Here is a 27586-nt window from a genome sequence, read left to right on the forward strand (position 1 = left end):
CCATCTCCAATTGGCTAACAGATTGCATTTCCTTCACTTATGCCCAAGCTGGGCTGACTCTAGAGGGCCATGTCACGGCTCATAATGTTAGAGCCATGGCTGCGTCAGTGGCTCACTTAAAGTCAGCCTTCATTGAGGAGATTTGCAAGGCTGCACAACGTGGTCATCAGTCCACACATTCACATCTCACTATTGCCTTCAGCAGGATACCCGATGCAACAGTCAGTTTGGGGCAGTCGGTGCTGCAGAATCTGTTCAGGGTTTAGAATCCAACTCCACCCTCCTAGGCCCATTTTTGTTCTGTTCCAGGCTCCACTCTCACTTAGTTGTATTTCCTTTCAGGTCATTCTCTGTTATGTCCTTGCCATTGCAAGGCCCAATGGACCAATGTTTATTATTTTGAGTGAGCCTGGGGGCTAGGGATACCCTATGCGTAAGAATATTGAGCCTGCTTGTCCTTGGAGAAAATGAAGATACATACCTGTAGCAGGTATTCTCCAAGGACAGCAGGCTCAATATTCTTACAACCCTCCCTCCTCCCCCGTTGGAGTTGTTTCACTTATATTGTTTTGCTTTTTATTAAACTGATCACTGCACGTTCGTGTCGCGGGCGGGAAGCTGCCCACACATGCTCGGTGGTCGGCCCCGCGCGGCGAAAACTTTCGGGAAGGTTCTTGAGCTTAAGATTTCTTCATCTCCTGGACCATCGCGGATGACGACCCATGCGTAAGAATATTGAGCCTGCTGTCCTCGGAGAATACCTGCTACAGGTATGTATCTTCATTAGCCACAAATTGCTAATCGGTTAGTGCATGGTGAAGCAAGCTGCGCTGATTAGTGATGTATATGCCTACTCTCCACTATCTGACCCGCTCCCAGCACTAAAAAATAATTTATATTTTTAGCAATGGGAAGCACGCAGAGATGTCAAAATTACCGTGGATGCTTAAGCATGCCCCATGGTAAGGCAAAGACCTATATGGCCCATCCAGTCTGCCCAATAAGATAAACTCATTGCAGGTATGCCTTTTTTAGGGCATAGATCGTAGAAGTCTGACCAGCACTGGCCTTGTTCTAAAATTTCTGAATTTGTTGACAAAGCCCCTGGAATAGCTCCACTGCAGCCCATCCAAACCTACTCAGCCTCTATCAGGGCACAGACTATAGAACTCTGCCCAAGCACCGGCTTCCCTACTTAATCTCCACTAAGCTTCTTTGGATCCGATCCTTCTAAACAGGATTCATTTATGTTTATCCAATGCATTTTGAATTCTGTTAACGTTTTATCTCTACCACCTCCCATGGGAGGGCATTTCAAGTATTACCACCCTCTCAGTGAAAGCTCAGTGGAGCAGGAGCTGTGCCTACGTGTAGCTGTACCACCACGTATGTTAATCATGATTGTCATCGTAAATACAGAAAACATGAAAATAAAATCAAATTAGTTTTGCTGAAGATGATGCCACTGAGGCTATTGAATGTTTAAATGTGTTTTTGGAAACACTGAAGATAACAATGGAACTAGAGAGAATGAAGAACATTCTAGCCACGAGCTCAATGCCAGCAACAACAATGGAAGAGATTACAATATCTGCTGACTCACTACACTTCCAAAAGACTCATTTGTAATTAAACCTTGTAAGGATAAATTAAAGCTGAAGCTACCCATAAGTGTTCCTGACCTGGGCATATACTTGCTGGTGTTTCCGCCAAGAAAAACCAGTTACAGCCCGAGGAGTGTGCCAAATACACAAAAGAAAATGGACAGATGTCAAGCTCCCCTTCTTCTCTTGGCCCTCTTGGGATATAATAGCAGACTTCCAGCCAGCAAGAGGATACCAAACCTTTAACAGACAATCATCCTGTGCAGAGAAATAAATACTACAATTACAAAACTTGCATACAGTATACAGTATACTATACAATGCATCCAATATTAATTTTGTATTTTAATAATGTGTCTCAATGAGGTTTGCTTGGTATTTTCAATATGAAACCACACATAAAAATCATCTGAAAATATATAAAAGTTATTTCTTCCTTACTCTAATTACAGCATTTAGCATAGCACCTAACAGACTTTTAATTAAAGTCTCAAAATATATTCTCCATAAGTTTTATGTGGATAGCACAGTTTCAAAAAGACAATGTTAAAAAAATTTGGAGAATGCTCAAACTATGGCAACCAATAGTCACACCCTACAATCTGGGGGGGGGGGGGGTGGGGGGAGTTGTTTTTTGCTAGCTATGGCAATTAAATGTTTACATATAATTTGGTGCCACTATCCACAGAAGTAGTGGCATTGAATATATGCAAAGAAACGAGCAACCGCTTCTATATGGATAAACCAGTGAGGTTTAGCCACTATGGACTAGATTCTATATTACACGCCTAAAAATTGGCGCTGAAATGAATTTGCCTAAGCACATTCTATAAAGTACACCTTAATTTAGATGTACTTTATAAAATAAGACTAAATTTCTGCAATGTATATAGAATATGGCGAGCAGCCACAACAGCCACCTAACTTTAGGTACGGCCATTTATGCCAAGTGTAACTTGGGTTAATACTGGTGCCCAAGTTAGGTGCAGAGCAGGTGTATTCTATATCCCTGAGCATAGTTTCCGGAATGCCCATGACCCACCCATTCCACACCTATAACCACACCCCCTTTGTGGCAGTGTGCATTAGAATTTACACACACCGCTTTGCAGAATACGCTTAGTGGTTAGTGTGCATAAATTCTAATTAATGCCAATTAGTGCCAATAATTGCTTAACATTCAATTATCAGTGCTGATTAGTTTAACTAATTAAGTTATATGCATTGTTATGGAATACGCTTTGATTTCCACGTACAAATCTCAACGCGATATATAGAATCTGGGGTATCTATGTAGCTATATGGATAAATTTAGGACCATCATTTTGCTGGCCTAAATTTATCCACATAGGTAAATGGAAAGTGGCTGAATATCACCAGTTATCCACCGACTGATGTGACATGCCCCACATTCTACTCCAGCACTGTTCATATAGAGGAAAATCATAACTGGGTGCCCACATTTACACCCCCCTTACGTGCATAAATATACACTTACCTGTGAAAGTGCCGGAACGGCGCTTAAGCGCTGTTCTGTAGAAGTACACGTTTAAGTGGCACAGGATGCAAATGCAACGGGCTATATACATGGATGGAGCATAGGCAGGACTGCCAAGTCTATGGCAGGTTGTAACTGTGGGCGCGTAAATGTAAGGCGTATCAATACCCAGTTACGTTAGTATTCTATAATGGAATCAGGGCTCTCACTGCATGGCATCAAGGCAACAAAATGGAGGTGTCCACTTACAGAATAGCCTCTATGGCAGGAGTTCTCAACCCAGTCCTCAGGACACACCATGCCAGTCAAGTTTTCAGGATATCCACAATGTGCTTGCAGGAGATATATCTGCATACAATAGAGCCATTGCATGCAAATCTCTCTCATGTATATTCATTGTGGATATCCTGAAAACCTGATTGGCTTAGTGTGTCCTGAGGACTTGGTTGAGAGCCCCTTGACAACAGTGCCAGGACAAGTCTGCAATACGTTTCAGCAGAACTATCCGCACAGTGCAACATTTATGGATAGGACACTAAGCCTTACAGTAGCTGCCTCTATATGGACAAATTCTTTGAATATTGGGCCCTGTGGTATAATACTGTAAAAATAAATCTTACACAAGTGCAGAATTCAAAGAGCCAAATATCTTTTTTGGAGGTGAAGAGCTAACAGTTCTCAAAGGGGGGAGGGGAAGGAAACCTGGAGGGTCACTGTATGAACGCAGTTGGGGAAGTTGAACATATAATTTGATGTATTCTGAGAGGTATTACAAGCATCAAGATGGGATGGGAAACTGAACATATACAAGTCTTTGGGAAATCCCAACTTGAGAACTGTGTTTAGTTCTGGAGAGCACATGTACAAAAAGTTAGTAATAAGGTTAGAACAATTTTAAAAAGGGCCACCTGCATTGTAAGTCGGGGAAGGCAATTCCAGCCTTCGAGAGCCCCAGGCAGGTCAAAATTTCAGGATATCCACAATAAATATGCAGGAGATAAATTTGTTATACCAAGGAGGCAGCACATGCAAATCTATCTCCTGCATATTCATTGTGGATATCCTGAAACCTGACCTGCCTGAGGCTCTCAAGAACCAGAATGGTCTATCACACAGAGACTAAAGGCACTAAAGGGGTACTGTAGAAGAAAACGAGAAGGGAGGCATAGCTAGCAGGCTTCAGCACAGCAGCAAAAGGGAGTTTTTCTGTATAATGAAAAGCTTTAGAGCAAGAGGCCTTATATGAGTGTGAATGGAAGGAGAATGTGGGAAATCGATTTCCACTGACAGGTTAGCAGACACCCGGAACAAACAAAGCAGCAGAATTCAAACACATCTTGGCTGGTCACAAAGTGACCTTAGTGGCAGAGGGCAAGAGAACAGAGATCCAGTTAAGACCTGTGACAGTACAAGCTGATAGAAATGATGCAAACCAGACAGTTTAAGACAGAAGATGTAGACAGGAAAAGCTATGTTTCTAATGTGCTGTGGAATGGAGGATAAAAACCCCCCCCAAAAAACTTACAGAATCTAAAAATCTATTCCACACTGTCTGCAGCACTAGCCAACCATAAAAGTACTCTCTTATACCTGTTTCTATATGATGAGATTTTGAGGACTGATGTAACAAGCAGGGTTTTGTGGCTGTTTCAGCATGTTGAAATTCATGACAAAAATATTCAAAATGAAAATGAGTCATATGCAGGCACCAAGAAGAAGCTGTCATTTGAAGCGGAGGCAGAAAACGCCTTCTAGCTGGAGTCTCAGAACAATACCATCTGCCACAGAACCTTAGAAACAGGAGCGCGCGCACACAACAGAAAGGTTTAAAACCTCTATTTCATGGAAACAGACTGATTTCCTTAAGTATTTTATTTAGAGGATAGTAATCAACGTATATGTGTGTGTCAATATTGGGGCAGATATTCAGCCTGTGACGGTCAGCAGTTTTTAAGCTGCTGACAGCAGCGGGCAGATGCAACCCCTGATATTCAATGTCGGGCCATATCCAGGCACCAGCCTTGAAATCTGGGGCCAGGCACCAACCCGGAAGTTATGTGGGCGCAACCAACAGTCAGTGCCAGACCTGAGTAGCTAAGTGGGCAAATATAGGATTGCTGGTTCCTCCCCGACACTACCTGGGCAGTGCGGTGGCAGTCAGCCAATATTCAAAAAGACAAAGAAAAAAATAGGGACAAATCCATTAATTCACCAGCAAAGATCCAAATAGTACATCAATCTCCTGCAGCATGGACCTGACACGGGCTGTGTTTCAGTACCAAGTGTCTGCCTCAGGGGTCGTTAGATATGTAGTTTCTGATAAAGAACCAGCTGAAAAGCTTAGGTTCAACACTATAGAGGAATTTGTCCGACTGAAGCCAGGAATCCGCTTTACACTTGCGAATTCCTAGCTTCAGTTACACAGGGACAAATTAATGTTCAACGTAAACTTTTCAGCTGGTTCTTTATTATTAGTGCTTTTCTTGTTTTTTGGTTTGTGCCGTGTGCTTTTTAGTCAGCCAATATTCAGCAGCATTGCCCAGTTAAGTGCTGATAAATGTCAACTCTATATGAAGAGCGAGAAAGAGACTTTATGTATCTCTCAAAACACAGGCCTTCAATCATGCTAACAATGTTTGATTCAAAGCCAAGTGCAATCTTGGCATTCTCACAGTTCCAAAGCTTCAAAAGCAAACTAATTACTTTCTATCTATGGAAAAAGGGGCAGAGAGACAGAAAAAGGAAAGAAAGGCCAGATGTTTATGTATTTTAGTTTAAGTGAAAATCAAAGCTAAAGCTGGCCTGATGGTTCGGTGGATATACTATGCACTGGGAGACCCATGTTCAATTTCTGGGACTGGCTTCAGCTCTTGGGCCAGACAGGGCCATGGATGCAGTATTTGTGGCTTCTGTGGAAAAGACATTCTGACTAGTATACAATTGTGACACATCAAGCTGCATAGTATTGTTATTTCAAATTGTTGTATACCACTTCAGTTCAGTGAGAAGGTCTAGAACAGTAGTTCTCAAACCTGTCCTCGGGGACCACCAGTCAGACAGGTTTTTAAGATATCCCTAATGAATATACATAATCAATCTAAGGGCTGTCACAATTTCAATATATAGTCACAACTTTCACATATTCCAGACAACATTGGTGACTATCAAAACTTTACCATATTAAAATATTTTATTGATAAACATTTAAATGTGCGAGTGCTATTTATAATATTACTACCCTATCAATTACATTATATATGTACAATACAGGATATGTGTTTTTATAAAAAAAATGCTTCTGATTTATCAATAAAATGTTTTAATATGGTAAAGTTCTGATATACATGAGACAGATTAGTATGCCTGTCACCTCCAATACAAGCAAATCTCTTCATGCATATTTATTAAACCTAAATAAATTCAAGGGCTACCAAATTTTTCTTTTAGTCAATTTGTAATTTACACCACAAAAATGACCAATTATAAATGCTCAACAATAATAATCATTTTTTAATCACATTCAGCAAAAATTATATTATTTCCATATCCTCATAAAATCCACAAAATACTATTACAGAATGAGCGCTGGCTTACATGCATACATAAAACGACTTACCTTAAAACAAAACTGTCCATTCCACTGAGCCTGCCATCGACGCTCAATCTGCTGCACATGCTTCCTTTGAAAGCTTACCTGGACAAATATATTCAGTGGAGTGGAGTGAAGTGAGGTTAGAGCACCAGTCTTGACATCCAGAGGTGCCCAGTTCAATTCTCATTGCTACTCCTTGTGATCTTGAGCAAGTCACTTAACCCTCCATTCCCTCAAGTACAAGCTTAAATTGTGAGCCTTCCTGGGACAGGGAAACACCCAGTGTACCTGAATGTAACTCGCCTTGAGCTACTACTGAAAAAGGTGCAAGCAAAAGCCAAATAAATAAATAAATAAATATCCCTCAATAAAAAAATTCTCAACTATAATTCTCAACTCTGCGCATGTGTTGGTTGAGCATCTGTTGGCATTTTAATAATGAGATGCCTAGCAAGACTGTCTATATAGGAGCCTCAATTGAGAGCAGAAGCCATGCGTGTAAGGTCTCCTGATGAAGGTAAACGAAACACGGACAGTTTTGAGACCAATGGACTAAGATTACGCATTTTATGGACTCTACTATTTATGGCTCTGTAAGACTGACAATGGACAAGAATCCTTCGATGCTGTGATAGTGAGCACAATACTGCGTCCATTTTGGATTACCAGCAATTATGCTGAAAAAATGAGAAGTTGCACAAGATACATGATTTTGGGTTGTGAAGAGATGTACCATTCAAGAAGCAGTTGAAAGAGTTACAGTAAAATATCAACTGAATTATTGTTGAGAATTTTCTTATCGAAGGATATATTTGTCCAAGTCAGCTTTCAAAGGAAGCATGTGCAGCAAATTGAGCATCAATGGCAAGACAATGGAATGGACAACTTTGTATAAGATGAAAGTCAGTTTTATATATGTATGTAAGCCAGCGCTCATTTTGTAATTGTATTTTGTAGATTTTAGGAAGGTATGAAAATAATATACTTTTGAGAAAAGTTTTTTTCTGAATGTGACAGATTAAAGAATGATGATTATTATTGTTGAGAATTTATAATTAGTCATTTTTTGTGATGCACATTTATTAGGGATATCCTGAAAACTCAACTGGCTAGTGGTCTCCTAAGACAGGCTTGAAAACCACTGGTCTAGAAATTTTCTAAATGAATAAAATATGCCAAAAAAATCCACTGAAAACAAAAAAATCACTGCAAAAAAAAAAAAAAAAAAAGGAAGGAACAGTCTGAAAGAGATCAAGATCACAAATGATCTAACGAACTGAAAGGATCCAAAAGATCTGTTACTCCATCATAGGCATAAAACCTTCCACAAAACAAAATTTCCAAGCTTAGGTATGATCATTTACAAATATGCATCAAATGCATATCTTCTATAAAGAATAAGTTGACAGACACTTATCTTTAAAGGGTCCAAAAGCATGAACGTGTCTTGAGTTCAAACTAAGGCCAGCTCAAAACAAGCCGCTACTGTGCTAAAGATCCACATGCCCCCGGGCCAATGATAGCCAGTGTTTAGCTATGCTTCCTCAGGGTCCACGGCAGTGGGATGCTTTCTAGGCACAGTGTTAATCATCTATCCACGATCTTTTGGATTCTTTTCAGCTCGTTAAATAGTTTGTGATCTTGTGCTCTTTGAGGCTTTTCCTTCCATTTTTTTTTTGCAGTGGCTATTTTATGTTTTCAGTGGATTTCTTTGGTGTGTATATCTAGTAGCACTATAGAAATGATAAGCAGTAGTAGTAGTGGTGATTTCATTTATATATTTGTCTAATCCACACCCGTTTTTGTTGTAAAATAAATATGCAGCAGGTTCTGGAAGGAGCAGACTATCACATGGCTGCTAGCCAAGCATTGTCACTTTAGTGGCTGGGCTAGATGGAAAAAAGGGGACAGCGAGGTTCATAAAATGGGGAAAAATCCTGAGTATTTGAAATGAAGACATCTGGTGCTATAACTCATGAAAGACTGGTTCCATTTCTACTAAAGGCCAAACTGCTGCATCAAAACAAATATATCTGAATTGATATAAAAGTGAGTTTGTGTATTTAGGTGTGGTTTGTCAAAGTATTGCACTGTGCATATGTGGGTAAAGGTATGTAGTACTAAGCCCTATGCAGTACCCATCATTGGCAATAAAGTGGCACAGCACCACACATCATGTGGACATGTAAACCCTTTTACAGACGTATGCATCAGGGAAGAGGGCACGAACTGAAAACAAGAGTGTGGCACTCTAGGGCATGCTTGTACTGCACACTGGCAAAAGGGCAGTACCATACAGTGATGCGGAAGACAGCAAATGAAATGTCAGATTCACGAATGGGCATTTCCACTAGTACAGTAAATAAAAACCCAAACCATATGGATAGTCAAAATACCCTGAAGGTCACAGTCCAGTTTCCTCTCACCCCCAGTTTTAAAACTCCAGAATCAATGGCAGTTTCTTCCACTGATCTCAGTTTTCTGGCTGATACACAACACTCCACTGTTCTAGCCTGGTTTCCACAGAGGCAATTTCAATCAACTGTACAAGGCTTGAAAATCACGTACGAGAAACAGAAGCCAGCATATTAGAAACAGTTTTTTTTTTCTGCCAACATCTTCTGTCTTAAACTGTCTGGTTTGCATCATTTCTATCAGCTTGTACTGTCACAGGTCTTACCGGATCTCTGTTCTCTCGCCCTCTGCCACTAAGGTCACTTTGTGACCAGCCAGGATGTGTTTGAATTCTGCTGCTCTGTTTGTTCCAGGCGTCTACTACCCTGTCAGTGGAAAATCCTCAGCCCTATTTGTAACCAGAGGCTCTTCAGGGAGCAATATTACCAATGGTCCTCAGCTTTAGACATTATAATCCATCAATGGTCATTTGTATTCCTCATGGAAATCATTTTCTATTTATCTGATATATTCTGATGCAGCTTAAATATGCTTTGCCCAATTTATTAATAATATTTATAGTTACCTTTCCTGCTGTTGCAAAGTATTCACCATCAGGGGACCATTCCATTAAGTGCACAGACACTGCAGTCCTATGAGACAAACAAAGCATTCAAGGTTATGGTCTTTTGCTCAATACCCAGCCTATTATGCAGGAATTAGGATTGAGGAGGGATTTGCATACCTACGTTTACATTTTCAAAATTTCTACATACTTTTTCTCAGGAAATCTATTCACACAAGTTAACTGCTGTAAATGTATACAGGTATTTTCCTGGGCTAATTTTCAAGTGCTTTTCATTTTTAAAATCTGACAGTCTGCAGACTGAAAAAGAAGATGCATATATTCTGTTAAATTGAGCCATTATAAAATTACCCCAAAAGAGGATTTAAAGAATGCAAAAAAAATTTTTTTTGGTATCTTTGAACTAAAAATCATCTTTCTCCTGTAAACAAAATCAGCTCAGCCCTGTCAAAGGCCTCTTGGCTTTACTGATTCACACAGGGTAATTTCACTTGTATGCTTTTCTTTTGAGCACAGTTTCATCTGTATCCCAAACTGCTGAGTTTCACGCATGAAGAAAAATGTACAAGGTAATGCAACACTTAGTGTTTGTGAAGGAAACAGGTCTTCTAGCAAGATGATAACACTTCCCAAGGAATCAAATTCCCACGCTAACAACAAGATTCTGCTTCACTTGTCAGCCTGTCTAACTGCAGGAAGAGAGGGTTTTTATCTTGCCAGCATCAGAATCATCATTTTTTTTTAAAACCTGCAGTAGTCACGACATCCTATCCTGAAATAAACCCAGTGTAGACATGCCACTCTGACTCATATAAAACTCGGAGAGCAAGCCTTGCACTGATAGAGGGAAGCCTAATACTCATATTTCTATAAACCTGTGTGGGTTGTTCAGTATCTACCAAAATACTAGCAGCTGAAAGAACAATGTCTGTGGTCTCCTAGATTCCATCAGCTGAAAGAACAATGCCTGTGGTCTCCCAGATTCAGTAACCTCTCTCATAAAAATGATCTAAATGTGCACTCCTTAATGAAAGGAAAGATGGAATGTGAGCAAGTGCAAAGTGATGCAAGATTCCACGTAAGGTGTCACCGACCAGAAAAAGGATCTAGGAGACATCGCTGACTGACCCTCTGCTCAGTGTGCTGTGGCAGCAAAGGAAGCAAATAGAATGTTAGGTATTATTAGGAAATGAATGCAAAATAAAAATGAGGATGTTATAATGACTTTGTATTGCTCCATGGTGCGACCACACCTTGAATACTGTGTGCAATTCTGGTCGCCACATCTCAAAAAAGATATAGTGGGATTAGAAAAGGTACAGAGAAGGGCGAAGAAAACGATAAAGGAGATGGGACAACTTCCTATGAGGAAAGGCTGAAACGACTTGAGCTCTTCGCTTGGAGAAAAGACGCTGAGGGGAGATATGATAGAGGTATATAAAATACTGAGTGAAGTGGAATGGGTAGACATGAATCGCTTATTTACTCTTTCCAAAAATACAAGGGTTAGGGGGGCACGCAATGAAGCTACAAAGTAGTAAATTTAAAACAAATCAGAGAAAATATTTTTTTACTCAACATGTAATGAACCTCTGGAATTCATTGCCAGAGAATGTGGTAAAAGAAGTTAGCTTAGTGAGGTTTATAAAAGGTTTGGATAGCTTCTTAAAAGAAAAGTCCATAAGCCATTAGTAAAATGGACTTGGGAAAATCCACTGCTTATTTCTGGAATAAGCAGCATAAAATGTATTGTACTTGTTTGAGCATGGCATACAGTTTTGGGATCTTGCCAGGTACTTGTGACCTGGATTGGCCACTGTTGGAAACAGGATACTGGGCTTGATGGACCTTCAGTCTGTCCCAGTATGGCAAAACTTATGTGCTTATGAAGGCATAATAGACACACACATCTCTCTAAAAGGTTTTTGCTTCTTAAGCCTCTGGAGTTAACACTCTAGAATGAGAAGTCAAAGTATGAAGCTCCAGGGGGACAGATGAAGGAGCAACATCAGAAAATATTTCTTCATGGAAACCGTGGTGAATGCATGGAACAACTTCCCACAAAAGGCAATGGAGACAAAGACAGTAATGGGATTGAAGAAAGCTCAGGACCAGCACAGAGGATCACTAGATATGAATGGAAAGACAGATCAGCTGGTGTCTAAGCCAGGGGCGTAGCTAGGTGGGGCCCCTGGGGCATGGGCCCCACAGATTTAGTCCTGCCCCCCTCATTTTGCTGGCAGGGGTCCCCAACCCCCCACCAGCGCCGGTCTCTGGCGCGTTCGCTGATCTGTGCTGCTGTCTTCTTAAGTCCTGACATCCTGCAAGTTCCTTTAAGTGAAACTGAGCATGCTAACCAAACAACTTTCAGACTACTTAAATTCTCAATACTACACGAATCACAATCTGGATTTCGCTCTAACCACAGCACCAAAACAGTACTAATTACCCTTAAAACCAAATTCAAACAAGAAATCGCAGCAGGCAATAGCCTACTTCTCCTACAGTTTGACATGTCAAGCGCGTTCGATATGGTTAATCATAAAATACTACTAAACATCTTAGACTACTTTGGGATTGGTGGAAGTGTACTCAGCTGGATCAAGGGCTTCCTAACCACTAGAACTTATGAAGTTAAATCAAACTCGAACATATCATCACCTTGGAATACAAACTGCGGTGTACCCCTAGGATCACCACTATCACCGATCCTATTCAACCTAATGATGACCCCACTAGCTACATCCCTATCCAAACAAGGACTTAACCCCTACATATACGCAGATGATGTCATGATATACATCCCCTTCAAACATGACCCAATAGAAATCACCAACGAAACCAAACTCAGCCTGCAAATCATTAACTCATGGGCGGATGCTTTCCAACTAAAACTAAACTCAGAGAAAACACACTGTCTCATTCTCACATCCCAATACAACATGAACAAACCCAACAATAACAACACCCCAGACCACATCCTCCCTGTTTCTTGGTGTTACCATTGACCGAAACCTTACACTAGAAACCCAATCGAAAACTACAACAAAGAAAATGTTCCAATCAATGTGGAAACTCAAATGAATAAAACCTTTCTTCCCGAGGGCAATATTCCGCAACCTGGTACAATCAATGACTCTAAGCCTCCTAGACTATTGTAATGCAATCTATGCGGGATGTAAAGAACAAATCATAAAGAACAAACCGCTCAAAACACCGCAGCCAGACTCATTTTTGGAAAAACGAGATACGAAAGTGCCAAACCTCTACGCGAAAAACTACATTGGCTCCCGATCAAAGAACGAATTGCCTTCAAATTCTGCACACTAGTGCATAAAATCATCTACGGCGAGGCCCCGGGATAGATGACCAACCTCATTGACCTACCAGCCAGAAACACTACTAGATCTACACGCACCTACCTCAACCTCCATCACCCAAGCTGCAAAGGACTCAAATATAAATCAACGCATGCATCCAGCTTTATAAGCAAGCAACTATGGAACGCACTACCAAACGCCCTGAAAACAACCCACAATTTTTCAAACTTTCGGAGATCACAAAAACTCATTTATTCAAAAAGGCATATCCCAATGACCCAACCTTAATGCCTCGATCCTGCAACACAACAAAACAAACACTTGATCTGGTCACACCTCAAACCCCTCCTCTTTATTTCCTGATGTATCTATCATCATAAATCTTCTACAATGTCTTTATGTATCTGTTACACCAGAATTGGCATTCGCCATCACGGTTACTATGTATAAGCCACATTGAGCCTGCAAATAGGTGGGAAAATGTGGGATACAAATGCAATAAATAAATAAATAAATTAGTACAGCTTTGTGATTTGAGATTTCACCTGGCTAAAGAATATTGTTTTTCTTTTGATCTTTATAAAGAAGGATGTGATTTTTTTCCTTTAAAATTTTAAATTTGCTACTGGAACCTTTTTGTGCTTGTACATAGTACCTGATGGGCAGTATATCAAATGCAAACAAACTCTATATTCTGCTCATTTTCCCACAAAATTAACCATAACCATATAGCTGATGCTCCGGTTCCTGTTCTCTCTCCTCCATCACAGGCATGCAACTTGCTTTCTTCCCGTTAGCTTCTTTTAACAAGTGTGCATGCTTTCTTCCATAACACATTACAACAGCTCTCTTTATGCATCTGTGAACATGTGCACAAAAGCAGCTTAGAGAGGGAGCAGACAGGCATGGAGGAAATGAGCTACAAACATGAAGGCATTATACAAGCAAGCCTACAAAATAGTATTCTATGTATCAGCAGAAAATAACTAGGAGCCAGGAAGGGATGCTGAATCTGTTCTTCAAGCCCCATGAAACAGTCAAAGACTAGGGGACACTTGCTGGAAGATGTAGTAACAGCGGTTAGCATATCTGGGTTTAAAAAAAAAGGTTTGGACAAGTTCCTGGAGGAAATGTCCATAGTCTGCTATTGAGTAGAAACATACTTCTTCACACATCTCCACTTTCATACCTGTATCTACCCCATCCTAGCTTCCCCCTGATGTTTCTGTTCTTCATCTCCCGATGCCATTCCTTCCCAAAGTTTTCCTTTTCCCACCCACAACCCATTTCTTCTCAAGCTGCTCCTCCCCCCCCTTACTCCTTTCTTGCACCATTGATAGGAAGTTGAAGGTCCATAGTGGAGATATATCACATGACAATGTGTTCCTAACTAACTGGCTTTTCCTTCTCCCCCATATAAGAAAGAGCAGCCAGGATGTTTCTTGCACTGTCCTTGGTGCTGTCACCTTCCAACTCTATTCCTGTAGTGTCATGAAAGAGGGGAGAAGTGGGTCTCACAGCAGCTTCAGGGCTTTTTTTTTTATTTGGTGGTTGGAGACAGAACTACACCAGTTATAACTGCTTCTCTTCCTCACTGGCCCACATTACTAGGATGCCCTACTTCAGGTCTGGGAACCAGCAGAGAAATTTTAGGCACTCATCCAACCAACTAATTCCAAGCCTGATCCATGTCACATTGGTTCTGAAGTAAGACATGCCATGGCATTAGCTATGGAATTCTACAGACAGCACCTGGAAAAAGAGGTTAACTAGCACTCGCTCACTATCTATACCTTAATAGGCAGACTAGTTTGCTTTCAGTCTTAACACTTCTACTTGCTCTACACCACTCGGGATTCAAAGTGAATGGGCTGTGTCAGCATTAGCGTGGCTTTGTAAACAGGGGGGTAAAGTTTGTACCTGAGGCAATGGAAGGTTAAGCGACTTCCCAAACACAAAGAGCAGCAGTGGGATTTGAACACTGACTTCCCTGGTTCTGAGCTTGCTCATCTACTCCAACAAACCAAAATGCAGTATCAGGACTCATTATACTACATTATATTCACATCTCCAATCATAGCAGTGGCAACGTCAGAGCTGATAAGAAATGAATCATGGTTTGGCCAACCCTAGGGTTACTAAGCAGCGCGTTAGCGTTTTTAAAACGCATAAATGGTGTACGTGCGTTAAACACTAACACGTCCATAGAAATGTATAGGCACGTTAGCATTTAACGCGCCTTAAATATACAGGTGCATTAAAAACACTAATGCAACTTAGTAAACATACCCCCTAGGTAGTCAGAAGAAAGACCATTAAGACCTATATAGCGTCTCCTAGTGCAACAAAAATATAATGCCTATCAAGTCTAACTGCTGAAAAATGTATTTCTAGATGTGGCTGATTTACAAGAAATAAAAAGGACCATCAGTCAATAAGAAATTTCCATTTACACCAAAGTTTACCATTCCATAATCAGACATCGCCTGGTCAAAAGAGACTACGGTCTATTACCAAAACATTCAAAAATTTTACAAATCTATTTTTTCTTTTCTCCTTTTCCAATGTGCAATGTATTGTAATGTAATTCATTGCAAAAGAGATAAAAGGGAAAATAGATTTTTTTTTAATTTTAGGTAAAAATAAAAGACTGTGGGGCTCTTTGGACCAGGTGATGTACAATTATGGAATGATAAATTTCCTTTTAACTACCCAAAATTATCATTGGCCAATGGTCCTTTTTCATTTCCTGAAAATCAACAGTTAGAAATAAAATTTATCCTCGATAGCCATTGTCTTTTTTGATTGAATTTCAGGGTTTATTGAGTTTTTGGGATATTTAATTCTGTTTCTTTCCTAGTGCAATGTGGCACTGTTCTGCTTAAATGCGAAAAAACAAAATCACATTCAATTGTTTGCCTAGGGTTGCCTGATCACCACCAGCAGGTGACATGCAATTCTTTCACTGACCACAACTCAATCAAGCTTAGGCCAAAACCTAAACTTTCTGTACCTTTCACTCCATGAATCTTACAAGTGAAAATTGTGACCTACTTGCACTGCCAAATGCAGTTCCAGTCATTCAGAACATGCTGAACGTTAGCCTGTGTAGGATGACCATCAGCTTCATCTTCTTCATCTTCTTCCACAATATCACCTGAAGGAGGGGCCCATAGCTTTAAATAATCAGTGGCCGTCAAAAGTCTGTTACCTGCCAGCAAACCATAACAATTGTACATGAGCATCCATCGGTTTAAACACAACTGTTTCCTTAAGTTTGTTTTTTTTTTCCTTTAGTAAACTGTCCACATTTCTATTTTACTTACTCACCTGGATTAAGCTCATAACAAATTACATTATGGATTTCCCTGTCGCTATATGGCTTGCAATCTAGGGCCTGATTTACCAACATGTGTTAGTGCACATTAACCCCTATTATACCCCTCATTCTTTAACACGAGTGCCTAAATGTAAGAGCCATTTGCACCTCAGATTATAGAATACTAGTACTTACACGTGTGAATGTTAAAACATGAGGGGTATTTTATAACCTTGCATAGCATGCAAACTGCAAGTGAGGAGTTCACATGGGTGAAGCAGTCTCCCACAATTAAATGTGTATGTTACATGCGTGGAATAGTGTCATTGATGCGCTAAGGAGGAGATTCTATATAAGGTGGTTAAAAAAACATTAAAAAAATCGGCACTGAAATCAGTTCTGACTCAGCGTATTCTATAATCGGTGCCTAGGTTATGCGCCGATTAGAATATGCTTAGTTCATATTTCAGCGCCTAAATCTATGTGCATCCATTTACACCAATGAAAACTTGGTGTAAATCCTTGCATGTAGATTTAGGCGCATTGGGTCATATTCTATAACTAGGCATGTAAATTTTGGAACGCCCATTTCCCTGCCCATAACCATGCCCCTTTTTGCCTGCAAGCGTTAGAAGTTCAGCACACATCGTTACAGAATATATTTAGCGACTTCTGTGCCTAATTTCTAATTAGTGCCAATTAGAGCTCATTATTACTTGTTAAGCACTGATAGCAGTGCTCATTAGTTTGTTAAGTTACACTGATATAGAATCCGTGTCGATTCCAGAACATATCTCTAGGTGCACTATATAGAATCCTGGGGTAAAGGGCCACATTTAAGCATGCACCATTTATGCCTGCCATAGATATAATGTAAGTGGAGATGCCAAAATGTTGGTGTGTAAATGCCAATTTATGCTAGTATTCCATTAACAGAATCTGGGCACCCAAATGCTGGTACAAAACTCACGCTTATCGCCCAGCATTTTAGTGCCTAACTTCTGGCGCACTTTCCAGAGTTGTCCCATATGGGCTAGATTCTATATATGGCGCCTGAAAATTCCACACAGAAAAAAAATTTGCCTAGGCATAGACTGTAAAGTACGCCTACATTTTATAGAATAGGCTTAAATATCTGCGCAGTATACAGAATAATGCCGAACACCTCTCCACACGACCAACGGTAGTCGCGGCCATTTATGCCATGTTTTACCTGACGTAAATCCCGACACCTGAATTAGGAACAGAGCAGGTGCATTCTATAAAAATGCATATAGATTTTAGAAATGCCCACGCCCCGCCCATGGCCACTTTGCCTTTTCAACTATTCAACTTAAAATTTAGGTGCACCACTTTACAGAATACGCTTAGCGAGTTGTGTGTGTAAATCTTAATTAATGCCAATTAGTGCTAATTGCTTAACATCCAATTAACAGCGTTGATTAGCAAGTTAACCAATTAAGTTATGTGCATTGTTATACAATATGCTTTGATTTCTGTGCAGAAATAAAGGCGCCATATATATATATATAGAATCCTGGAGTATGTGCTTAGCGAACAGGCCCTAACAGAACATGGTTTATGCTAAATAACAGGTGCTAAATTGCATTAATGCATGTTGGTAAATCTAGTCCTATGTTTATACCAGAGATAATGGAAGATAGATGTGACTTTGGGTAAATCAAAGAAGCATCAACCAAATTTGAGTCCTTGTTTATTTGATTCTCAGCCTACTGCGCTATTAGGCTAATCCTTGGCACTATTCTCCAACCAGGTCTATCATAATAAACTGTATTTAATTTTTCCAATAACTACTATATCATTTGAACTATAGAAGGCAGGTATAGAAGGGATTCTAGAGGTGCAGCAGCTATCTTCACACCAATGACATTAAATGAAATACAATATTTATATTCTGCATTAAAATGGCTAACAAAGTAGATCACAAAAGATAAAAGAAATACACAAAATACAAATTCAGAAAAAATAGAATCACCATCATCAAACATTTTAAAAGAGAAGCAGAAAATCAAGTACAAGATCTAACTACAGTGCTTAATCCCCTGAAAAATATCTAGTAAACTACCAGGATTTCAAGTTTCCAGAATCAGAAGTAATATCCCTCAATCTGGATCTGACCTGGAGGATTTCTCCAATAAAGCATCACAGCCCCCCCATAATGTCTTATTATGTCTGTTCAATAATAAATATTCAGTCACTGTTGGAATATTTAATAAAATCATATTCCAAAAGTGGCCTGCGGCAGTGCGAGCACATCTTTTGAGTGCATGCCAGGCCAGTTTTTGTCACGTACTAAACAAGGGCCTTAAGGGGCTGGAAAATGGACGTGCGGCAAAATAAAAACCAACATGCCTCTATTTTCGCCTGAGACCTTCCTGCCACCTATTGACTTACCTGTAAGGTCTCACAAGCTACCCGGGTAGTAGGTGTGCTGCGTGCATCCACTGCCGTTTATCGCTGGGTAAGCGTCAGGTGGTAGAAAATAGAAAGTATTTTCAACCACATGTTTTTGGCACATGCCAAATTCAGAATTACCGCCCAGGGCATGCAGTAGCTGGGCGGTAATGCCAATTTGGCGCACACACCTTTGTGAAAGAGTCCCTCGGTTCTTGAAGTGATGAACGATTCCTTATTTGTACAGATTGCATTGGTTGCCAATCTGACCTATATCCTCTGAATAGAAATTTGGCCACTGTATTCTACAACAGTTGTAAATTGACCAGAAGCCTCTTAAACAACCGGAAAAGAACTTTTTTATAGTACTCCGTACAGGTCAAGATAACAGACTAGATGGTTTGTAGACAACAGGTCAAGTTATTTGCCTCATCAAACAAAGGTAACAAAACACATTCTGAACATTTTACCTACTTGCTTTTCTAAAGTAAAGTAGGAGTTGATTGCCACCTCTAAAATTACATATGTTAGAATACAAAGAAATTTCTTTGTATTCTACCATATGTAATGCACTCCCTACTTCCTTACATTCCCTTTGTGCCCCCCCCCCCCACCACCAACACAACACAGCAAGACCTGCTTGAGCAGAATTTACATCACTGCTTCACCCCCTCAGTTAAGTTAATCATAGAAGATATTCATCGTTGAGGCAATGCCTCTAAGTGGGATAATTTAGCAAATACCATGACAGATACAAACCTCACCCCATGCCAGAATACCTTAGAGATAAATCTCCATCTCTTTTCATTCACTGCTAAAGGTAGCCATCCCTAAGCATGAGGGCCTGCTGGTGCTTCAGGAAGGACACCCTAACTAAAATACCCCAGGACCCAGACATGTGGAGGGAAATGCAGAGCATAACATATGCGCAATGCAGAGCATAGTGTCTAAGATAAGTGTGATTTGAGTTCTTAAGAAAAAGAAGAAAAGGAAAAATGAATTTGAGAATAATCCTATATAATAATTTGCACCATGAACGTTTCATGAAGCTGCCTGGGCCTGTGCCTCCATTCTGATTGGCTGTGCCTGGGACTGAAGCCTCAGATGACATCATCGAGACAGCCCAAGCAACACCAGTGCCAGTCGACCTGCAGCTCGCCACCCCGCATGCCAATGCCAGCCCACCCACCCAGCAGTGCGCGTCGACCTGCAGCCCACCCCAAATAGCACAGGAAAGCCATAAAATCTCACACAGACAACATAAGCCTAATCCCCTCCTCCTCGAAAAGTGCTAAATACAGTAGGGATAATTCCTGCGCTTCTTTACATTAACTCAGCACATGCCACTAAGAAAGCGGATTGGGGGACAGGAGAGCCCTTGAGACAGCTGAGTGGGGGTAGCGGGGTGCTTGCGCAGTACTCATCCGACTCGGAAAGTGGCGGGAGCCACTGACAGATTGTGCTCCATCCAGCAATGCTGTTGGAACTGAACGGGAGGGAGAGGTGTGCGTCTTATGTCAAGTTCCGCTTGCAGCCCCGCAATGCCTCTCAGGGGCCAAGGCTGCAGCCGGTATCGCGCTGCCTAGAGGGAGACGTGTGGGCACCGAGCCGGGGACCCTGGGCTGCACCCTGTGATATGGAAGCGCGGGGCAGTGGGAGGGGGCACCCTGGAAATGGGAGGGAGGGGGGGGGGAAGATGACTCTGGAACTGGGAGGGGGACCCTGGAACTGGGAGGAAGGGATGGGGACGAGGACCCTGGAACAGGGAGGGAGGGAGGGACCCTGGGACACACTCTCTCTCTCACACACACACACTCGCACATTCACCCTCCCTCACACAGTGACTATCACACACACTCTCTCTCAAACAAACACACTCCGAAGAAAACCTTGCTAGCGCTCGTTTCATTTGTGTCTGAAACAGGCCTTTTTTACTAGTAAATATATAAATGTTAGGTAGGGAGGAAGGATCTTTTTTTTTTTGGCCAGTGATTGAAGACTGTCTGCAGGGTGCTGTATGCTTATTCTGAAACAGCAGACTTCCGAGGCCGTTTTTCCTCTCTTATTATAAGTAAATTAACATTTATATGGTGTATAAGAAATCCACAATTGTTTTACATTTGTACTCTGATATTTAGTGGATTAACCCCTTTTTTGTGTTTGTAGGATGATTTTATAAGCCATTTTTATAGGTAGATGGGCTCTAGTAAAATTAGGTCACATCTGAAAGTATGGTACTTGTACAGTAGACATGCTCAAGGGTAAAGTTTAGGCAGAGTTGCAATTTAAGTACTTTATAAAATTTCCAAGTGCACATATCACACACATATGTACATTTATATCTGCTTTCTGCAAGTGCGAGCATTTTACCTGCTAATTTAGATGCAAACATGATGTATGCTAGTATTTCATAAAAGCTACAAAGGCCCTTCCTGTAGGCTATGCGCAAACAGTCCCGAGCACAAAAAAAAAAAGCTACACTGTCTGCTAGCTGGACATTGCTGCTGCTGAGCTTTCCTTGTGGCAGAGGTGGGGAGGTTTCTGGATCTACTGGGCCGCCCGCCTGCCCGCCAGCCGCCCCCCCCCCCCCCACACACACACACAGGCAGGAGAGTGCAAGCCCCCCCCCAGCAGGAGAGTGAGGCTCCCAGCATAAGCAGACCGTGGCAGTTTAAAAAAAAAAAAAGCTATGTTGACTTTCATACACACAGCTTGACTGCATGTATTCGAGCCATCTGTAGCATGCAAAGAGCAGCCACGCTTAGTGATTGGCTGTTCTGCACATGCTCAGCTCGCCGACTGGCTTCCCCTATATCGCATGCAAATGAGCTGGGTCGCAAAAGCAATGAGCAGCTTATTTGCATGTGATTCTCTTTGGGAATCCCTCTGTATTTCCAAATCAGTAATATTTACCGATTTGGAAATACAGACAGATTCTTAACGGGGACCTTTGTGCATCTGGGCCATAGTTTGTGAATGAAAAGTATTTTGGGGTTATTGCAAGGAGTTTGCATTCCTCAGTACTAATATGCAGAGTCACAGACATGCAAAAGCATAAGCAGCCATGGGTTCTCTCTTTTTGGTTCGAAATTTGCTTTTTTCCTAGATTTTTTGTGGTCAGTGCATTTTTCTTTTGGGTCGATTTTGGAAAATACAATGCCCAAGAGAAAAATGCCCCAAAACCAGCCACTGGGATGTTTGGGGCTCATCATTCTTTGGGGCCCTGTTTACTAAGCAACACTGTATGGTGAGCCTTCCTTGAGCAGAAAAATACCTACTGTACCACTATAACAGTGTATTTTGGTGATCTCACACATTCCACCACAACCATACAAGTTAGAGTGGGATACGGGCCTGGGTTCCCTTCACTGCACTGACCACTAGGCTACTCCTGGGACCTGCTTGCTACTGTAATAGGAATGGCCATCATATCTGAAGCAGCCATAGCGCCTGGTATGTACTGTCACATCTTAAGGGGCTGGGAGGGGGGTCATCCCTAGACATTTTCATTTTGTTTCATTATTGCAGAAAAACAATATATCCGACACAAGTACCGCCCAAAACCTGTCCCCTTTAAATCTGGATGAACTGTGGAGCAAAATATCTAAAACTGGGGTGTCAAAAACCTCAACTTGGATGTTTTTGAGAGAAAAATGTCCTTCTGCCACCTTATGACTTTTGTTTTGAAAATGAGCCCCTTTGTATCTATATTCTTGGGTTCAATATAAAAATTCCAATTTTACAGACTAATTTATGGAGGAGAAAACTACTTACCTCTAATTCTATAGACCTGCATGCACAATTTAATACTTTGTGCACAAAGTTGCACACACAAGTTATAGCAGTGTTTCCCCAACCTGGCCCTGGAGGCACCCAGGCCAGTCAGGTTTTCAGGATATCCCAATGAATATTTATGAAAGAGATTTGCATGAAATGGAGACAGTGTATGCAAATCTCTCTCATGAATATTCACTGTGGATATCATGAAAACCTGACTGGCAGGGGTGCCTCCAGGACCAGGATTGGGAACCACTGAGTTACAGAATACTAACAGTTACACATGCAACTTAATTGTTAAATTAGCTAATTGGAATTAATCACCAGTTGGCTACAACTGGTGTCAATTGGAGCTAATTTACAATTAAACCACATAACTGCCCTTAGTCAGTATTCTTCAAATTGACAGGGCCTTTTACTAATCCACAATAGTGCTTCTGGCACACACTAATTAGCACGTGCTAAACACTAGAGATGTCTATATATTCCTATGGATGTGCTAATCATTAGCGTTCACTAAAAACGCTACCGCAGCTTAGTAAAAGGCCCTCTGAGTGTGAAAATTCCATACTGCACACCCGTGAAGGGGGGGGGAACTTGGAGCTGGGAGGGGTATGGGTGGCTCGGGGCACACACACACACTCGCACATTCACTCTCTCTCGCACACAGTCACTCTCACAAACATACACACTCAAAGGAAAACCTTGCTAGCACCCGTTTCATTTGTGTCAGAAACGGGCCTTTTTTACTAGTAAGTTTATAAAAATGCCATTTTTTCAATTTTATGATATATAATTTTTTTTATTTTGTTTGGACTTTTTTTTGTCATTCATAGAAATACACTTATCCTGAACATTTAGTTGTTGTAGATTATGTGATCATGTCTACATAGATACACAAGCTATGTATTTAGGTTTAGCCAATGATTTTTTCAGTAGCAGCTCAAGGTATTTTCATGAGCCTGGAGTACTTACAATTTAAGGGGGGTCTTTTACTAAAGATTAGGACAAGTTATCTGCATCAGAGCCCTTAGGCATAAAATGGGTTCTGTTGGAGCACACATGCATTAATATTTAGTAAAAGACCCCCCCCCCCCCCTTAGTTGTACCTCAAGAGATAGAAGGTTAAGTGAACTGCCCAAAATCATAAGGAACTGCAGTGGGATTTGAACTTGGCTTCTCTACTTCTCAAAAAATCCACTCAAGCTCAAATAAATTAAATTAGAAAATCAAACAAAACAAGTAATTATCATCACCCATGCGTGAGGACTCCAAGACATAACAGCATTCCAGCACACCTGAAAAGCGGAGAAAAAACCTCAGTTGAACCACCTAGCCAACCACAGTTAAGACGTGGGCCTGGCTTACCATTACAGGAAAAAAAAACCTCCACTATACAAGGTGCATGAAATAACTTCTCACAATGTCAAAAAGAGCCATAAACGCGGGGTTAGGATCACAGGAAAAACAATTATCAAACACTGCTCTGGTTTAAGCAAACCATAATGGTGATATAATACTCATCACTCAATCTTCTTATCCATCGCTCAGAAGCCAACCAGCATGTCCATAAATCCCATAGACCAACAGGAATTCCCCAGTTTGCCGGAGCAGCGTCAGAGGTAGCGTTGGGGATAATAATGCTGTGTCATAGCCACTGTATATCCAACAAACAACAACTAATGCTAGCATCACCATTTCAAAAGACAATTCGAAATCAGAAGATTTTCAGCTCTCTATTCCCCATACTTGGAGTCAAAATATGGAACTCTCTACCTATTCCCATCAGAACAGAAAACAGCTACCTCAGTTTCAGGAAGAGGCTAAAGACCTTTCTCTTCCCCAGGATGGCTTCATAATAATCTATCATGACTTCTACTTCCTAGTAACATTCATTATCCTTTCCTTTAATGTTTTTAGTCTTATACATTACACCAATGATCTCTAATGTTTCTCATACCTCGCACTAACACTGTCTGCTTTTGTCTCACCTAGAATGTAAACCACACTGAAATCTGGAAAGGGGATATTAGTGGTATACAAAAAAATGAATTGAAAAATTCTCCACCAGTCTGACTTCCATTGTTAATTGTTCTACTCAGATTGACCAGTTAGTTAAGGATCTATTCCTTGTTTCTGAAAGGTGATATGAATGGGCAACTCGATACCTCTCTGTGAACAAGTCTTTTAAAGCACTATATTGAGAGAACTCAGAAAGTAAAGACCAAAACCAATCAATCAATAACTGATTCACCTAAAACAGCAGCAGCTAATTTATTAAAAAGAATTTCTTGGTTTAGAATATCAAATTCTGCTGTAATAGCTAATGCAACCAAAAAAAAAAAATATTCACCTGTGTCAGCTCCTATTCAGATAGCATTTACTGCAGATAATAATGAGGTTTCTTTACTATGTAAATCTTCTAAATCCATACCGATGATCATCCAAAACATTGTTCAAGTCTAAAAAAACCCAGTTGATTTAAAAACAGTATTCTCTAACACTACAGAAAGAAATGAGAATGAAGAAATTTGACCTAAATTAGCAGGACCAGATAGATCAATATTTCCCCTTTTGGGAATGTTAAACTAATCTAATCTAATACAGGGCTTATTTACCACACAAATCCCAACAAGAGGTCCAAGGCGGCTTACGACATAAGAAGCCCAAGTAATACATATCAGGAATTACATCAAACATAATACCTCTCAGAGCTGACATTTGACCGGGACTGGATCCTTACCCTCTGCCGATCGGACAGGCAGCTACAGTGGTAGGGCCCTGCTAGTGAAGACATCACCCGGGGCATGAGGCCTGATAACAGCAGGGCCCTACCACGGTAGGTGGCCTGCAGATGCATGACCAAAGGAGCAGGTCATGCCCCTTTGGAGCCTGGAGGAGCAGGAGACGGGGATTTATCATCTTTTGTGTTATGGGGAAGAAGAGGAAAGAATAGATTGTAAGTGCTGGTGCACAGGGGACAGCAGAACAGTGAGTACCCTCTCCCCGTCCATAGTCTCTCTCTCTCTCCTCAACTTGTTGTTAAATTGTTATCTGGAACCAGCATGCCTGTACAAGCTGAAACTAGTTCCTTTTCTTTGGTTTATCAGGGAGAAATATCTAGTTCTACAGGGACTGTGGGGAATCTTGATAGAGCCCCAATTCCTGCAGCTGTTCAAATTCCTTCCAACTATGGCCAAAAGGGGACATTTGTTTCTCTACAGGATATTTGGCAAGTAGTCACAAGGATTAAGCATTCACTTCAAGGAACTATTTGTTTACTTTGTAAATTTTTACAAGATGGGTCAATAAAATTTCAGGAACAAGAGATTACTAAAGTGGACTCATGCTTGCAGAAAATTGATATCTCATTGGCTAGTTTGCAATATTCTGTCGTCTCTACAGTAAGAAATAGCTATCTTTTACTGTAGAGACAGTAACACTACATTCTCAGCTGTAAGTGATGGAAAATCAACATCAGATTTAAAATCTTAGACTACTTAATCTTCCAGTAACTCATTATCTCCTTTGGAGCTCTTGAAAATGTATCTTAAGAAAGTATTACAATATATCCTCAGGCTAACTCTTTGAGGGTCGAGAATATATTTTATGTTTTAAGGAGCTCTCAACAGACTAGAGGTAAAGGAGCAATAGGTCAGATAGTTTCAGCTGATAGCCTGGATGTCTCTCAGTTTTTAGAGTCATCTCATGATGTGGTTTCTAAACGAGCTACATTATTGGTAAAAGTTTCTTATGAAATTGAGAAAAATGCAATTTTGAAATGATACTTTACTAAGAAGAGTGTTTCTTTTGTGGCCAACAGATCTATATGCTCAAGACGTGGCTAGACAGACAATTTCGGAGGAAGTAGTTCCTAAAGCTGAAGCCTAGGGTTTTGGCCATGGAAGCTTCCTTCTTTCTTAAAATGTCCATGTAAATGCCTGGTCACGTTTGCTAACAATAAGTATGATTTGGAGGAGTAGCCTAGTGGTTAGTGCAGTGGACTTTGATCCTGGGGAACTGAGTTCAATTCCCATGCAGCTCCTTGTGACTCTGGGCAAGCCACTTAACCCTCCATTGCCCCTGGTACAAAATAAGTACCTGAATATATGTAAACCGCTTTGAATGTAGTTGCAAAAACCTCAGAAAGGCGGTATATCAAGTCCCATTTCCCTTTCCCCCTTTCTCAATTGGAAACTTTTTTTTTTTTTTTTTTTTTTATAAATCCTTACTTCAAAAAGTATATATTTAGATTTGGTTTTCAGGATGAGTAATTAGAAGTTGGCTAAACAGTTTATCTCCTGTTTATTCTGTGCTATATTAGTTTCCGTTAAGTTTATATTTGCTTTCCAGGTATCGGTTTTCGTTCATAGATTCATCACATGACATTCGAAGTAAGAAAGGAATCCAACATGACACCCACAACCTTTGTATTATAGGTAAAGTTTTACCCTGAGGCAATATAATATTGGGAGGAATTAAAACTGATGGATTCTGGAACCAAAGAACTTCGGTCTTATTAGTATTTAATTTGAGCATACTGGTATTTGCCCAACACTGGATTCTGTCCATAGAATAACAAATTTTCTCAAAAGTATACTCCAATTTGGCACACACTAACCAACATATTAATGTGTCATCAGCATACGAAAATAATCTTTCACTGCCCCCTGTGAAATTGTTCCCAGAGAACTCAAAATTAAACAACAAAAGGTGACAGAGGTGAACCCTGGGGTACACCAAAGGTTGAACACAAACTGAGAAAAATTGTCATTTTTCCAAACACAGTAATATTGCTTGAGCAGGAAGTCCCTGAATCAGCTCAAAACAGATCCTGCCATCCCTAATTCACTTAATCTCTGCAGTAATAAATCATGATCTACAGCATCAAAGGCAGCTGAAATATCATATTGTAGTAAAAAGATCTGTTTACCCTGGCTTAAAGGCTTTCTTTTCTCTGAGATCATTGTTAACAACATAGTTTCAGTGCTATATTTAGCTCTAAAAGCAAATTGTGAATAGTGTACAAATGAAAATCTCTCTATATAAAAGGCACCACCAACGTTCTAAATGAAGCTTCC

General features: G+C 40.6%; 1 protein-coding gene across 2 annotated transcripts in view; it reads right to left on the reverse strand.

Moving 5' to 3' along the window:
- Window positions 1-27586, reverse strand: part of DMXL2 (Dmx like 2) — a 369136-nt gene that overhangs the window by 241626 nt on the left and 99924 nt on the right. For both annotated transcript variants that reach the window (XM_030189451.1, XM_030189445.1), the window contains exons 5-6: window positions 16049-16205; window positions 9675-9741 (exon numbers count right to left, since the gene is read on the reverse strand). In XM_030189451.1, the coding sequence (XP_030045311.1) occupies window positions 9675-9741; window positions 16049-16205 (224 nt within the window). The remainder of the gene's footprint in view (window positions 1-9674; window positions 9742-16048; window positions 16206-27586) is intronic.

Source organism: Microcaecilia unicolor, chromosome 1, assembly GCF_901765095.1.
Source record: "Microcaecilia unicolor chromosome 1, aMicUni1.1, whole genome shotgun sequence".
NCBI lineage: Eukaryota > Metazoa > Chordata > Amphibia > Gymnophiona > Siphonopidae > Microcaecilia > Microcaecilia unicolor.